Raw genomic sequence first — 16906 nt, forward strand, 5'->3', positions numbered from 1 at the left:
CTGTACATTATGGTGCTAGAGGACCATCTGCTTTAGGAGGTTCACGGTTGTGGTCACTTTATGCAGAACAGTAACTTCTGCCATCAGGCTAGAAAGGTGGTGACTTGGTTATCACAGGAAAAAGATATTCAACTGCTGGGGTGACCTAAGAACTCCCCTAGACCTTAACCCAATCGAGAACTGGTGGAACCAGGTAAAAGTCAAGCTTGCTTCCTGCAGCACCTCAGCAGTGCCTCGCATCATTCAGGAGATCAAGATCCCATGGACTCAAAACATGTACATAGATACTTTAGAAACTGCCATTTCCATGGCCATGGTCTGCAGATAGTTATCAAGGACAAATGACGAAGTGTTAAAATATAAGTGATGTTGCCTTATATATATATATATATATATATATATATATATATATATATAAGGCAACAGTCGGTGAAACACCTTGATTATGTTATGTGTATATAGGGTTATATACACATATATATATATATGTGTATATATATATATATATATGTGTATATATATGTGTATATATGTATATATATATATATATATATATATATATATATATATATATATATATATATATATATATATATATGTGTGTGTGTGTGTGTGTGTGTGTGTGTGATAATGGCGAGCCATCTGTATTCCTGTACGAGCACAACCCATTTATCATTGTTTTTACAGAAAACTGTCGGAAGGATCATGAAAAGCGCTAAAGAAGACATTTTCTTCCTTAGAAATTTTGAAGACGTGGATTGATGTCAGTGGTGGGGGAAGACGTGGATTGATGACATTGGTAAGGACGTGTGTTGATGTCAGTGGTGGAGAGAAGACGTGTGTTGATGTTAGTGGTGGAGAGAAGACGTGTGTTGATGTTAGTGGTGGAGAGAAGACGTGTGTTGATGTTAGTGGTGGAGGGAAGACGTGTGTTGATGTTAGTGGTGGAGAGAAGACGTGTGTTGATGTTAGTGGTGGAGGGAAGACGTGTGTTGATCAGTGGTGGAGGGAAGACGGGTTGATGTCAATGGTGGAGGGAAGACGTGTGTTGATGTCAGTAGTGGAGGGAAGACGTGTGTTGATGTTAATGGTGGAGGGAAGACGTGTGTTGATGTCAGTGGTGGGGAAGACGTGTGTTGATGTCAGTGGTGGAAGGAAGACGTGTGTTGATATCATTGGTGGAGGGAAGACGTGTGTTGATGTCTGGTGGAGGGAAGACGTGAGTTGATGTCAATGGTGGAGGGAAGACGTGTGTAGATGTCAGTGGTGGAGGGAAGACGTGTGTTGATGTCAGTGGTGGAGGGAAGACGTGGGTTGATGTCAATGGTGGAGGAAAGACATGTGTTGATGCCAGTGGTGGAGGGAAGATGTGGGTTGATGTCAGTGGTGGAGGGAAGACGTGTTGATGTTAGTGGTGGAGGGAAGACGTGTGTTGATGTTAGTGATGGAGGGAAGACGTGTGTTTGTCAGTGGTGGAGGGAAGACGTGTGTTTGTCAGTGGTGGAGGGAAGACGTGTGTTTGTCAGTGGTGGAGGGAAGACGCGTGATGATGTTAGTGGTGGAGGGAAGACGTGGGTTGATGTCAGTGGTGGAGGGAAGACGTGTTGATGTTAGTGGTGGAGGGAAGACGTGTGTTTGTCAGTGGTGGAGGGAAGACATGTGTTTGTCAGTGGTGGAGGGAAGACGCGTGATGATGTTAGTGGTGGAGGGAAGACGTGGGTTGATGTCAGTGGTGGAGGGAAGACGTGTGTTTGTCAGTGGTGGAGGGAAGACGTGTGTTTGTCAGTGGTGGAGGGAAGACATGTGTTTGTCAGTGGTGGAGGGAAGACGTGTGTTGGTGTTAGTGGTGGAGGGAAGACGTGTGTTTGTCAGTGGTGGAGGGAAGACGTGTGTTTGTCAGTGGTGGAGGGAAGACGTGTGTTGGTGTTAGTGGTGGAGGGAAGACGTGTGTTTGTCAGTGGTGGAGGGAAGACATGTGTTTGTCAGTGGTGGAGGGAAGACGCGTGATGATGTTAGTGGTGGAGGGAAGACGTGGGTTGATGTCAGTGGTGGAGGGAAGACGTGTGTTTGTCAGTGGTGGAGGGAAGACGTGTGTTTGTCAGTGGTGGAGGGAAGACGTGTGTTTGTCAGTGGTGGAGGGAAGACGTGTGTTTGTCAGTGGTGGAGGGAAGACGTGTGTTGGTGTTAGTGGTGGAGGGAAGACGTGTGTTGATGTTAGTGGTGGAGAGAAGACGTGTGTTGATGTTAGTGGTGGAGGGAAGACGTGTGTTGGTGTTAGTGGTGGAGGGAAGACGTGTGTTGATGTTAGTGGTGGAGGGAAGACGTGTGTTTGTCAGTGGTGGAGGGAAGACATGTGTTTGTCAGTGGTGGAGGGAAGACGTGTGTTTGTCAGTGGTGGAGGGAAGACGTGTGTTGGTGTTAGTGGTGGAGGGAAGACGTGTGTTGATGTTAGTGGTGGAGAGAAGACGTGCGTTGATGTCAGTGGTGGAGGGAAGACGTGTGTTTGTCAGTGGTGGAGGGAAGACGTGTGTTGATGTTAGTGATGGAGAGAAGACGTGCGTTGATGTCAGCGGTGGAGGGGAGACGTGGGTTGATATCATTGGTGAAGGGAAGACGTGGGTTGATGTCAGTGGGAAGTACTGGTTCGTCGCAACGTTGTGTGCTGCAGGAATCACAAAAGTTTTTACTACTTTTGTTTTGATAGAGTTGTGTGACCTGCTGCTGCTGCCGCTATCTGATGGCCTGGTGTTTGAATGTCTCTATATTTATGATGTTAATCTCTTGTTTTCAAACGTTATGATAATGTTAACCAATAGATATGTCATTTGTGGCTTCAAGTATGGCCTTATGATTTCTTATATATATATATATATATATATATATATATATATATATATATATATATATATATATATATATATATATATATATATATATATATATGTATAATGAAAATCACTGAAGTCGCACGTCGTGGAAGATTTTCTCTTGCGAAAAGTTTCATAATGCATTTCCACTCTTGATTTAAGGAAAACCTCGCCTGAGTTTTCGTCAGATATGAATAATCCTTTCCTCATTCAGCAGATCTCGTGTATTTTATTTGATGCAGAAGGTAGACGTCGTCTGCAAAACCTCCCGGAAACTCAGGAAAACCTCCACTGCGAGAAAATCGCCAGTTTGAACCTACTGGAAACTTCCACTAGTCCATAGTGGCTGGCGGGAGTGTAATTAGATCTGCAGGTTGGTGTCCAGTTGGAGGCTATGGTGCTCCGACCGCTCATTCGATTACCAGCGCTGGATAACCGTAAAACATTATCACAGACTTGAGCAAGGCTAGGCACGGCGTCAAGTTACCTTATTCTTTATTTTGGTCGTGTCATATAATCCCATTTTCTCTCTTGTGAGTCATGTAATCCTATTTTAGGTCTCAGGAGTCAGGGGATTCCTATTTTGGAAGAGTCAAGTAATCTCTCTCTCTCTCTCTCTCTCTCTCTCTCTCTCTCTCTCTCTCTCTCTCTCTCTCTCTCTCTCTCTCTCTCTCTCTCTCTCTCTCTCTCTCTCTCTCGTGAAGTAATCCCATTTTCTGTCTTTCAAGTGATCCCGTTTTCAGTCTTCTGAGATTGCATTATAATGTTGATGGAATTTGGTCTTCTGCATTGTTGTATTTCATCGTTGTCGCCAGATTTTGATTTGCTGTTCATCTTTCTGTAATTTTTTTTTTTTTTCATGACCTTGATTGTGCTCATCGACGTATGTCGATTCTGATCATTGTGTCCTTATTTACATCAACTCTGCTATCCCGTGTAGGTCTATAGACAAGAATATTTGTAAATATTTTGTTTTTCATTTCGATTTATATATCTGTACGAACAAATCGTTATAAATACGCAGTTGAATATTTTTTTGGACCAACTTATTTTTGCTGATGACTCTGCCGCCAGTCAAGTGATGATGATGGGTTCTATAAATGTTCTTTAAGTCAATGTCAACGTGAAGAAAATGGCTGACGATGGAGGATATGGCTCTTGTGACTTGGGAGAGTGGCGTTACACTGTCGACAGTTTTTTTGGTTTTTTTTCTTCGATTATAGTATTCACGCGGTCTGTAATAAATTTGCTACAGTTTGATATAATAAAATGGTTTGATTGTATGGATTACAAGTATAAATATGTTGGAAAGTGGCCCCCCCCCCCTTTTTTTTTTTCACTGTAAGACGTGTTGGTGGAACTCGCGTTGAGTTTTTGCTACGGTACGGAGTTGCTGGTAATAGTTGTGGATTTTAAAACTTGGTCGTGCGTTACAGGCAAGTCGAATGATAAAACGTATTCAGAAGGCAGATCATTAATTCCAGGATAGATTTGACTTTAACGACGTGACTCGTTAAGTATAAAGAGTTTTCAGAACTGCAAGGTATGCCGAGGTTTTTGGGTTGTCACTCCTGTATAGATTTATTTATACGTTGAATGTTTTCGATGTTTCTGTAGTATATGTCAAAGCAAGTCTAGCAATCTTTAAATCTTACGGTTTTATGTGTTACAGCTTTTCTTACAGTTACTCAAGCATAAAACAAAGGTAGGCTCTGTAGTTTACGTATGAAGCGTAAATAAACTTGTCCTCTCTCTCTCTCTCTCTCTCTCTCTCTCTCTCTCTCTCTCTCTCTCTATATATATATATATATATATATATATATATATATATATATATATATATATATATATATATATATATATATATATCTTTCAAACTATTCGCCATTTCCCGCGCTAGCGAGGTAGCGTTAAGAACAGAGGACTGGGCCTTTGAGGGAATATCCTCACTGGCCCCCTTCTCTGGGTTTCAGGTGCCTCACCATTATGTATTTTGTGTGTAATTCTATGGTATGTGTAAGAGGTGTTATGCTGTGGAAACAAGTGGTAAGTGAACCAGTTGGGCGACTGTAGGGTTGCTGTTGTGATGATGATTCAGGAATGCCACATAGTACTCAAACCAGCTCCATATCAGTTAAGTGGCAACACTTAGCCTAGTTCACCGCGAAACCAACCTGCCCTTTTTTTTTTTTTTTCATACAACTAAAAGAGTTTTTCTTAATGGTATTCTTGGAAGTCATTGAGTTGACGCCATTATTATTTCTGCATCCCTCTCAGCGTTGGAGATTGTACGGTTTACATTGTGAAGACAAACTGTCAATGAGCAGGTAGTATTATCATTTTTCGACGTGGTTGCTCCATCCAGAACGAAATCTTCATAATACTATGTACGTGTAGTATTTAATGTGATGATTATGGAACGCTGGAATACCTTTAACGTGGAATATTTACTTTTAAGTTGAACATATTTTAGAATGACTACCAATGAGTTCTAGATTGTTTAAAATCGATTCTAATGAGTTCTAAAGGAAAGTGTTTCTAGAGCAGGCAAACCGCATTCGGGGCCACAGGACTGAGATAACATTGTTGTGTCCTTCCTCATAAGGCCTGTTTATTGAGTCCTTATCATCTTAGTTTGTTATTGTAAGTCGACCTGTCAGCTTTGTGCTGATCAGTTGGGGGAGGGGGAAGAGAGAGAGAGAGAGAGAGAGAGAGAGAGAGAGAGAGAGAGAGAGAGAGAGAGAGAGAGAGATTAGCCAAATTTGTCAGTGAAGAAGGACGGAAGAAAACGAGGCGGCTTCGTAATTATTTATTTATTTATCAGAGACTGTGTTTGGGTGAAGCAAATGAAGTGATTAGCCAAGGATGATACAGTAGCTGCTTACAAAATAACCAGTAGCTTTGTTTGCCACGACGCAGGGCTAGAGCGTAGTGCATACCGCAGTGGATAGTAAAAGAACTGATATACTCTTAATTCAAACTCTGTTGTAAAAATACTATAGATAGAGATTTATGACGAAAAGACGGTTAAATATACAAGTTTAGAAGATGGTTTCGTACATAAGCTTGAAAAGAGAAATTGAATATATTAAAGATATAGATATGAAGATGCAACTGTTGGTTGAAATTCTACAGGTATATGCATAAAACTGTAGTACAGTAATCGGGAACATATTAAGAAGAGTAGACACAGTTTAGACGGAAAGTAGAACTGGTTAGGTCTTAGAGGAGCAACTGGTAAAGTAGATCTTTTCGGGAAATTATTTTCCTTTAACTCGGGATGGATCCACATCTACCCCCTCCCTCCTCCTACTGAACCAATTCCCTGTTGTGTATGTCTTCGCACGAGGTCCTTCGAGAGCTCTCCCAGCTGCAGGTAGACCAAAGTGTATGATCAGGATGGTATATATTTATTGACCTAAAGGATTACACCTCCGAAGTAGCTTCGTTTTGTGCCCGCCCATTTTGTCTATTTTTTAAGACACAAACTTTACCTTCTTGTAAGCTTTGCGCAGAGGCAGTGTCGTAAACCAGTGCGATTAATACGTGTAGAAAAGTTTCCCTGTGGCCTCCTTGGAAGCATGCTTTGATACGGCCTATTCCTAAGAAAGTGGACCGCTCTCACTATCGCCACATCGTTCGCACATCTGTTTTCCCCCAACGTATTTGAAAACTTTCCCTAACTCTGACTTGCTTAAATGTTTACAATTTCATTCCCTGTCTTTCAGATCATTAATACGGCTGTTGGGTCGTAAGGTCCATTAACAATCTCTGTGATGATTAACCTTTATGTAGTCTTCCTCACTTAAGGATCTTGATATCTTGATAAATCTATAGTCGTCGCTCACGACATCAAAACATCAGACAGTGTGTGGCATAGATTCTTGTTTTTTAAACGTCCTTCATTTATTTTCTGTGCTTCTCATTGTTCTCTGTTCATTTTCTATGCTAAACACTCAATCACATAGTAGTCATAGATGGAGCAACCTCTCCATCAAGATGCTGTCTTGTTCCCTACCCTTTTTTCTCCTCTGCATAAATGATCTTTCTCAAGCTCTGTTCTCACTCACACAGATGATTCCAGTCTACATTCTTCAACTCGCTCTCCCTCCCTCTCTTAACTACATTCTCCCCTCCCGTTATTTTTTTTTTTTTTTTTTTACCTTTGCAGCTTCAGGGAATGGGGAAGCAACAACCTGGTGGAATTCATGAGTGTAGAAACACATTTTCTACTTATTCATCTCTGACCCCTTACTCGTTTTTCTACCATTAAACTTCAAAACACCAGTTCAACCCTGCAATAAAATGAACATTTTGGGCATAACCATAACCTTAACTTTACCTAAGACTCCCCACGCAACAGATATCGTAAAATATTCCCTAAAGCTCAGGTAGGTGTTGTGTAGGTGTTTTTTTTTCCTGAGATGCAATTCCACATCTACAGGGAATCTCATTCGCTCCAATATGGGGTACTGCTCGCACATATGTGATGACTTCAACTCTCTCTCTCTCTCTCTCTCTCTCTCTCTCTCTCTCTCTCTCTCTCTCTCTCTCTCTCTCTCTCTCTCTCTCCCTCCGAGTAGAGTCAGAAGCCTTCTCCACCATACCAAGTCTCCACCTGACGCCTCTCTTCAACCACCCATATCCGTCCGCCGTGATGTTGCCTCTCACTCTTTTCTGCATTGTATTGTTTCGGCCATTACTGTCGGCTTGTGTGTTCCAACCGTTAAGGCCAGGTGGACTAGCGGCGGCGCCCTCATTGCTGCTGCTTGCCGTAGTGCGTCTGTGTCTGGAGACCAGCCCACACATGGATTGACAGTATTTTGCTCTTTTCCACGAACAGCAAAACCGCGGAGTTCCTTTCTTTCGCCCTTACTTCTTAAAACCTTTGTACGTTGAAGAGCCACCAGAGTTTAGATTAACTTCTACATTCTTAACGTCATGCTCTTCATTTTTTTATTTTAATCTCAGATGGCATTAATTGGGGTATGCTTTTGCATGTCATACCGTCGCGATGGTGAAAATATCTGATGTGTGTGTGATGATAGTAACACTTGGTAAGTTTGAATAGAAGAGAGGTAGTAAAGAGAATTCGGGTGGTAATGGAAGGTACGAATTTATAATAGAAAGGTAAACCATATTAAGGTAGATAATGTCATGTAGGCATAGAAGTGTCATGTGAGTTCAGGAGAAGTAAATATGTACATGTGGTCGAGACTAGGTACGTTAGCTGGTGGTGTAGGGCATGATTTTAGTGGCTTCTCATTACCCGTCATTTTGGTAATGTTTAGCGGGGATCTGTTTACATAAGGTTATGTACTGCTCCCTTGCCTCTCCCTCCTCCCCAGATCTTCCCTTGTGTTGCTTTCCTTGGTTATTCATTTATCCGTTCTCTGTACTTTCTCAGCAATCATTACGTCTTACATTTATTCATCTCTTTTTTTTCATTAGTTGATTATCCTCTCAAGTTTTTGATAATCCCTGAGGTTTTCTCTAATGTTGTATCTGTTTAAGTGTCTTCTTGTGTGTACGTCCTGTACATAGCTCTACAGGCTCCACCGCTGCACTATAATTGGCGCAGCTGCTTCAGACTTGTAACAAATTGGAGTCTTTTATATTGAATATGTAAGAACATGTTATTTACATTATAGATCGGGCTAAACGACTTAAGTACTTCGGACCCGAGAGTCGAATCTGGGTCACGAACGAGAACGGTCAGCGACGATAAAAAAAAAAAAAAAAAAAAGTTACGTTTCAGGCCATCGGTCTGTAATCTTGTGGTATGCTGTGTCGCCAACCGTTCTCGGTGGCCTGGATTCGACTCTCGGGCTCGCAGTGGTAAAATATTTTAAAGTGATCAAGTTTGAACATGACATGTTCTGCTATAGATATCATAGAGATGCCAGCGAATCGATTTACAGCATCCTCGGTACCGGAGTGCGGGTGGCCTGTCTCATCCTTCTGGCGCACAGTGTACGGCCAGAGGGACTTTGAGCTGTAATGTAGCAGCTGAGGAGAGAGAGTTTTTAGGCCCGTCGGTAGTTTTGCGGTATGCGGTGAGAAGTTTATATCAAGTGTACAAGGCGTGCGTGCGAGTTCTTAGAGAGAAGGGTGGGTGATTCCAGGTGAAGATGGTTCTGCTGTTAATGTTTTTGGATGGTTTGGTGAGGGAGGTAAATCCAGTGGTCATAGATAGAGAGGCGAGTATGGAGTCTAGAGAGCGAGAAAGCCATAGAAGTGGGTTAGTTGTTGTTTGCTGATGACACAGCACCAGTGGTGACAGATTCGAATGAGAAAAAAGAAAGAAGTCGGTGTCCGAGTCTGGAGTGTGTGTGAAAGGAAGAAATTAAGAGAAAATGGTAACAAAAGTAAAGTTACTAGGTTTAGCAGAGGTGAGGGACAGGTTAGCTTGAGATGTGAGTTCGGACACATTTTAGAGGGAGTGCTGCAGATACCTGGGAGTGGACACGTTAACAAATGAAAGCGTGGAAGCGGAAGCGAGTTTTAGGGTGAGTGTGGGGCCAAAGCTTCTTGGAACAGAGGATTGTGTGGAAAGAGAGGTCGTTATTTGGGAGTACATAATAGGTATTGATGGTACAGTAGGCCTAACGTTGATGTATGGATGCGAGATATGGGCTGTAGCTGAGTATGCTCAGAGGAGGGTTGCTGTTGGAATGTTTGAGGACAGTATGTGGTGTAAGGTGGTTTCAGATCGATTAAGTAATAAAAGGATAAGAGAGAGGTGTGGTTATAAGGTTGTAATGAAAAGAATTAAAGAGGAGGTGCTGATATGGTATGGACATATAGAGCGAATGAGTGAAAACAAAAAGTTGAAAAAGAGGATCTATGTGTCAGAAGTGGAGGGGAGACGAAGGGGAACCAAAACTGGAGATCGAAGGATGGAGTGAAAATTGTTTTGAGTGATCGGGTCCTGAACATGCAGGAGGATGAAATGCGTACATGGGATTGAGTGAATTGGAACGATATGGTATGCAGGAGTCGACGTGTTGTAAGTGGACTGAACCAGGGCATGTGAAGTGGCTAGGTTGCATCATGAAAGAATGTTTCGGGCCCGGATGTGGATAGGGAGCTGTGGTTCTGGTGCATTACACATGACAACTAGGGAATGGATGTAAGCGGATGAGGCGTTTTCTTTGGTTGTTCCTGGCGCTACCTCTCTTAAGACAGGAGTTCATGAAGATACACAGGCGAAGAAAATATATATATATATATATATATATATATATATATATATATATATATATATATATATATATATATATATATGTGTGTGTGTGTGTGTGTATGTGTGTTTAATTTTTTTTTTTATAACCGCCGTTTCGAGGTAGTGCCAGGAAGCAGACGAAGACCTGCACCCACTCATATACACATAAGTATATATAAGCACGCACATATATATATATATATATATATATATATATATATATATATATATATATATATATATATATATATACATACACATACATATATATGTACACGTAGATATTCAGACATGCTCGCCTTTATCCATTCTCTGCGTCACCCTGCCCCATAGGAAATAGCATCGGTAGCGCCCGGAAACAGACGAAAAAAGGCCACATCTGTTCTCACTCAGTCTGTAGCTTTCATATGTAATGCACCGAAACCACAGCTCCATTTCCGCATCCAGGCCACACAGACCTTTCCATGATTTACTCTAGACGTTTCATATGCCCTAGTTCAGTCCATTGACAGCACGTCGACTCCAGTATACCACATCTTTCCAATTCACTCTATTCCGTGCACGCTTTTCACCCTCCTGCATATGCAGGCCCCGATAGCTCAAAATCATTTTCACTCCATCCTCCCACCTCCAATTTGGTCTCCCTCCTCTCTTTGTTCCCTCCTTTTCTGACGCATATGTCCTCTTTATCAAGCTTTCCTCACTCATTCTCTCCATGTGACCAAACCATTTCAACACACCCTTCTCTACTTTCTCAACCACACTCCTTTTGTTACCACACATCTCTCCTCGTAGTTTTTTTTATTTTTTCCGTAAAATATGTATGATTATGATTTGTTGTAGGTTTGGTTATATAAAAAATCACAAGTAAGAGCATGAACGTCTTTTGTCGGCAGGGAGAAGGGGGACATGGTACTCTTATCTTTTTTTCCAACCGTTACCCCACCTCGAGGGTGAGGGAAGTCATGTCGTGCAGGGGAGGAGGGGTCGGGGGTTAGAACTCGATAAACACCACTTTCATCCCTCCCCACCTGGCGCCGTCGCTGCCATGATGACCGGAGTGAAATGCTTTTTTCAAACTGGACGTCGGCCGACCCCATCAACGTCCGTCTCCCTCAAAGAGTCCATAGAATGAGAAGCTTTTAGAATAAAAGGAAGAAAGCTATTTAAGACAACCTTAGTCTTATGGAAGTAATATTGTTGAGATCGTAAATTCAGCATTAAAGACTGTTAGTGCTATCATGATATCCTCGCCCCGTTATTGGATTAAACTGTATTTTCTTGTGTATCCTTAAGACTTCTTTTGATCGCAGTTGAAGATGATTGGGAAACATAAACGTTCACGATATGTTACCGGGTATGCAGGCACTCCCCTAGCATATCTGCGACGGATTCACTCTAAAAATACAATTTTTTTTTTCGTAATTATACATTGTCGCTGTCTCCCGCGTTAGCGAGGTAGCACACGGAAACAGACGAAAGAATGGCCTAGCGTACCCAAATACACATCTATATACATACATGTACACACACGCACATATTCATCTCTATACATTTCAACGTATGCATATGTATACATATACAGACATATACATATATACACATGTACATAATTTATACTTGCTGCCTTCGTTCATTCCCCCCCCGCACGCGCGCTAGGTATCGCTAGGAAAACACAACAAAGGCCACATTCGTTCATACTTAGCCTCTAGCTGACATGTATACTGCACCGAAACCACAGCTCCCTTTCCACATCCAGGCTCCACAAAACTTTCCATGGTTTATCCCCAGACGCTTCACATTCCCTGGTTCAATCCATTGACCACGTCGACCCCGGTATACTACATCGTTCCAATTCATTCTATTCCTTGCACGCCTTACACCCTCCTGCATGTTCAGGTCATCAAAACTTAACCAGTCAGCGTAACCCTGCACCATGGGAGAAAAAAAAAAAACGGTGATCTTGGTGCTGAGAAGGATCCACCACTTCCAGGAACTTTGAAGATCCAGGTTGAGGTATTGTGTGGTTACTCTGGAAACTAACCTTCCCAGAACAAAAGCCTGGTCGGTTGTGGCCGACCGAACCCTCCAGAACTGTTCCCAGCAGCTGTGAAAAAACGCACATTTCAGGCAGTATTTTGTTTAAGAGACGGCTGGGTAGTATTACTCGAGAGTGGGTATCCAGACTCATTATGGAAAATTAAATCGTTACGGATCAATGATTACATACTAAAGAGAGGTAGAGAAAATTATCACTATTTTCCATGTTCATTTACTGCACCTCGGCTGCAGTGTAGAGCTAACTGTATATTAAGGTACTGGCCTTTTCTAGTTTTCTCTTCATCGGTTATTAACACTTTCCGAGCGGTCAGTTTTCATTTTGGCAGGTAGAGACATGGTTGGTGGTGAGGGCAGCATTCCTCACATGTTGGAGAAATCTCTATCTTGGTAAAGCTAGGTTACAGAAAGGAATCATCACATCATATTATTTTCGGCTGACAGAAAATGATAATATTGTCTTTAAACGCAGCAGTGAGCTACAGCCATTTTATTACATTCATTTATTCATTTTTTTTTTCTTTGCCTTTTCTTGCCTTAGCGATGTACTGTCAGGAACATAGGACTAAACTTTCGAAGAAAATTCTCGTTTGGCTGTTTCTGCTTTGTGCAGCATTTCTTACTCCAGTATTTAACAAGTTGAGGAAATTGACTACCTTGATATTTGTATTGACATGGGCAACTCGGGACTTTGTCCTAGCCAGTAATGACAAGTGAAGGTCGTGTTGGGTGCTACTACAGGTGTCCACAGAAAAGGCAGTCGCAAGGATGTGGCTCCTGCGTCAAGAATGAAGGCACCATTAACCTGGAGGTTATAAATGCTTGTTGGTCGAGGTAAACCGTGATGAATGTGAGGAAGCGGCACATACTGGCAGGAGAGGAGGAAATCCAAAGGAGGAAAGATGGATGCAAAGATGAGACTGAGCGAGGAATACGCTGAGGAACGAGGAAGGTATAAAGACAAGAGAGAAACGTAAAACGCTGAGGAACGAGGAAGGTATAAAGACAAAGAAATGTAAAATGCTGAGGAACGAGAAAGGTATAAAGACAGAAAGAAACGTAAAAATATTCGGCAAAGAAGACTACTTGATAGGAGGAGATGCATAGAGAGAGGTGTGCAAAATACGGTTATATAGAGAGCCAGCGAAACTTTAAGGCAAAGAAACACAGACGGTTTGAAATGATGTTTGGAAGTGATGGACGCTGTACTTTTTGTGAGATTTGGTGGAAGTGGTTACAGTGTACTCTTGATAGCACGTTAGCCATGAAATTCCTGGTATGGTCAGTAGCCTCGCTCTTGTTTTAAACTGTCATGGACAGTAAAACCATTCGCGACTCATGTCTGATCGTCATTAATTCAGGGTTTGTCAAGAAAAGAATTCTTTCTTAATGCAGCTTTGAGGAAATTTTGACTCGTGGCCTTGAGGATACCGAAAACTTAAACATTTTATGATCAGTTAGGGTTTTCTTTTTGCATAACAGTAGAACAATTGAGAAAAAAATGATAGGTGAATATAAGTGAATGACGTAGGCTTATGAATACAAACTGTCGACCCATAAGTAACTTGTCAGTGTCATATTAAAACAAAATGAATCAGAAGATTGATAAGCAAAAGTCATTTCCTTCAGTATGAACACCATTTAGAATGTGAAAGCTACTGAAAGCATGAGAGTCGTCAGGAGAGGATGGGGAAGTGAGAGCGTGCAATGGAGTGGTGGGGAGGAACTTGATATGTACAATATGTTCTCAACAAGCTTACATGGCCAAAGGTCTCGTGGGTCACAAGGGCTGACCGCAAGTTAACATGTAATCATAAAAGTACCAGAGAAAATGTCTAGTATTACTAAGTGGAACGGTCTAATTTAATTGTTGCAAATCACGTACAGGAAGAAGCCCAGCTGGGTGGGTGGCAGGCTGCTACATTATAGACGTGAACGTAGTTAGTTATTACATTATCACTTAAGAATATGCAACATTATTTTGCAGAGTAGTCGACACTACTAGATCAACTGTTATATTACCGCTTAGTTTACTCTGGTGTTTATTTCCTCTCGTGCCACCTTTAGGTTAAAGTTGAGGCATGATTGGGGTCAGGGGCAGATTCCTCACCCAGTCATAGGTTAAGAAGAGCTGATTTAGCTTGATAGTTTCAACCCAATGATTCGCTTAGATTTCAACATGGCCTCAGTGACTGGCATGAGCTGATCACTGTGTGCGCATAAAATTGCTGAATATTTCCAAAAATATTTCTTCTGTATGATTGCTGATTGATCCAGTTGAAAAGGAATTAAGCTAGTTGGCAAAATATAATTCACACTGATGGTGCCACACTATGATATTAAGATTACAAGTTGTATGTAGCTATAATTGCTAATAACATTGAAAATTCGAAGAATAAGAATAGAATATTGATCTGCTAAGTGTCAACTGCAGCTTATTATTGTGGTATTTATTATTGATAATAATCGTGTCAGTAATTGAGGCAGGAGCTGGTGTTGCCGAGAGGATAGTCCTCGGTCCATGTCCTTCGTCTTTTGGTAGCCTAACTAGGTCAGCCAAGCTGTCGCCATATCTCGTAAATTGAAAGATTATCTTCAAGAATTTTTATTTTTCATTAAGCTAGAATGACGCTTGAAAAAAATATTTGCCATTCTTTTCCTTGTCAGCTTCTAAGGATAGCCAGATAGGAATACAGGATGGCTACCACCTGAAGCTTTCAGTATTTCAGGGATGAATACATTCTCACTGGTTACCATTCCACTTCTAAGTTCGTTGTATCATAAGGCGAAAGGAAATTTTTAGGTAATGGTTGTGGCGTCCAACAGTTCATTTGACCAACAATCCAATCCAATATCCTGGGCCCAGCTCGGGCCTTGTGGATGAAGACCCCTCGAAGGTTTTCATCTGAAACTTATAATTCATGACATCATCGATTCAAAAGGCCTTTTAGTCTTTTTAAGTTGTACAACAACTGAGTTTAGTAACTTAGCAATCATCTTGAATTTCTGAATGGCTGAGATCCGAAATCCTTTTTCGTCTCACAAACAAATGTTTTTAGTGGGTGCACCCTAAACAGAACATCCTGAAAGCAGAAGTCTATTGGTTATACTGAATAAGGTCACCGATTTTCGTTTTTTAAAAAACTATATGATAAATGCACTTACTCAGAGGGGAAATTTTGTAAAGGGTAGGACAATAAAGAAGGCATGATGGGATAAGTTCCATTACTAATGGCTATGAACTTAGGGGGTTAGATATCTGACAAGGAGCGAGGCTTTAACTTGTAGTGGACTGACATGGATTTTAAAGGAAGGAACTGGAAATTAGGAAGATGGGAGACAGAAGTGTGCAGAAAAAAAAATCGACGTTTATTTAGTCGAAGTATCATTTTCAGCTGATGGACTAATCTTTTAAAAAGAAATATTTATGAGGTAAGCAGAGGTATAGACACCATTAGGGTTATCAGAGCTAAGGGAGCAACACAAACATTTTCTTGCTAAGAGAGGGAGCAACATGTTACAAATGTTTAGTTAGCTGATTGAACAACGCAGTTATTTGTGCTGGTACCCACAATGAAAATGGAACACAAAGATTCAAATGCTTTTATGATAGATGTGAAATATCACGAAAGCGCTCTTTTTGTGTTTCATCTTCCTCGTAGCTACCAGCATATTCCTGGATCACGTGTTCTTTTGTCATTGATCATCGCAATTATATTTGATATCTCAGCAGGAAGCAGTGCCATAGGAATAACTAATGCCAGATGAAGTAGTAGCCCCAGAATATTTTATGACGTTAGTGATTAAAACTTCAACTAAGGCCAAGTTATCCTTTCCTTGCAGGATGTGGTGGACGATTACGGGCAACTTTGGCAACATCTTACCCATCGACTGGAGCAAGACCTACACTCGTCAGCAATACCTGCCCGTCCTCAACCTCAACGAGATCAAGGTTAGTATTGGCCATGTTTATCTCATTCCAACTATTATGCAAAGGAATACTGAATTTCAAGAGGTCTTGAGCCAGAATTATCTGGCATGAACACTGTTCCTTGCTGTGAAAGACCCATTATCGTATACTATCCTTACCGTAGACCGTTGTCTTCAAGTGCCACATCTCAAACTTTCTTCCCACGTTACTAACTTGAATTTTGGTTGGAATGATTATGTGTTGTTAAATATGGTAGTAATTAAATGACAGCCGTATTTAAGATAATGATTACATCCGTAGTGACGGAATGAGAGAAACTGGATATTGCATTTTACAACCAGTTGGTAAAAGGTTCGAACGCCACAATGGGGATGATATGCTTCCATAGCATAACCTAACCTGATACATTTAAACGCTTGTGAAATTACCTCGTTAAGAGTTCTGGAAAGGAATCGTTGGCAACTCACTTTTCGTACTTATAGCTCAAGGGGAAAGTGGAAGTAAATTTCCGGCTCTAAGGTGCTCCAAAGTTAAAAAGAATATCATGTCGAGGTCATACGAAGGTTCTCAAATAAAAAAAATTAAAAAATTATTGAATTGGTCAACCACCAATTGCAGCAAGAATATTGATTGTAAGTTGTATTTAGATAGTAATAGCTTTCCTCTAAGTTAAAGGGAGAATAATTTTGGGGGGGAAAATTTACAGGATTTTAGTAATATTTTTGTGGCGTAAAAGCTCGCATCCTCACTCAAGCTGTCAGGTGAACTTTGATCGGAATGGAAAACACTGCGTGAAGTTCATTGCATATTATGAAAACTTGGAAA

The 16906-nt window shown here is 41.2% G+C and overlaps 1 protein-coding gene across 4 annotated transcripts in view; it reads left to right on the forward strand.

The window, feature by feature from the left end:
• Window positions 1-16906, forward strand: part of Unc-76 (fasciculation and elongation protein Unc-76) — a 130041-nt gene that overhangs the window by 72859 nt on the left and 40276 nt on the right. For all 4 annotated transcript variants that reach the window (XM_071694141.1, XM_071694142.1, XM_071694143.1 and 1 more), the window contains exon 3: window positions 15994-16102. In XM_071694141.1, the coding sequence (XP_071550242.1) occupies window positions 15994-16102 (109 nt within the window). The remainder of the gene's footprint in view (window positions 1-15993; window positions 16103-16906) is intronic.

The sequence above is a fragment of the Panulirus ornatus genome, chromosome 56 (assembly GCF_036320965.1).
Source record: "Panulirus ornatus isolate Po-2019 chromosome 56, ASM3632096v1, whole genome shotgun sequence".
Lineage (NCBI taxonomy): Eukaryota > Metazoa > Arthropoda > Malacostraca > Decapoda > Palinuridae > Panulirus > Panulirus ornatus.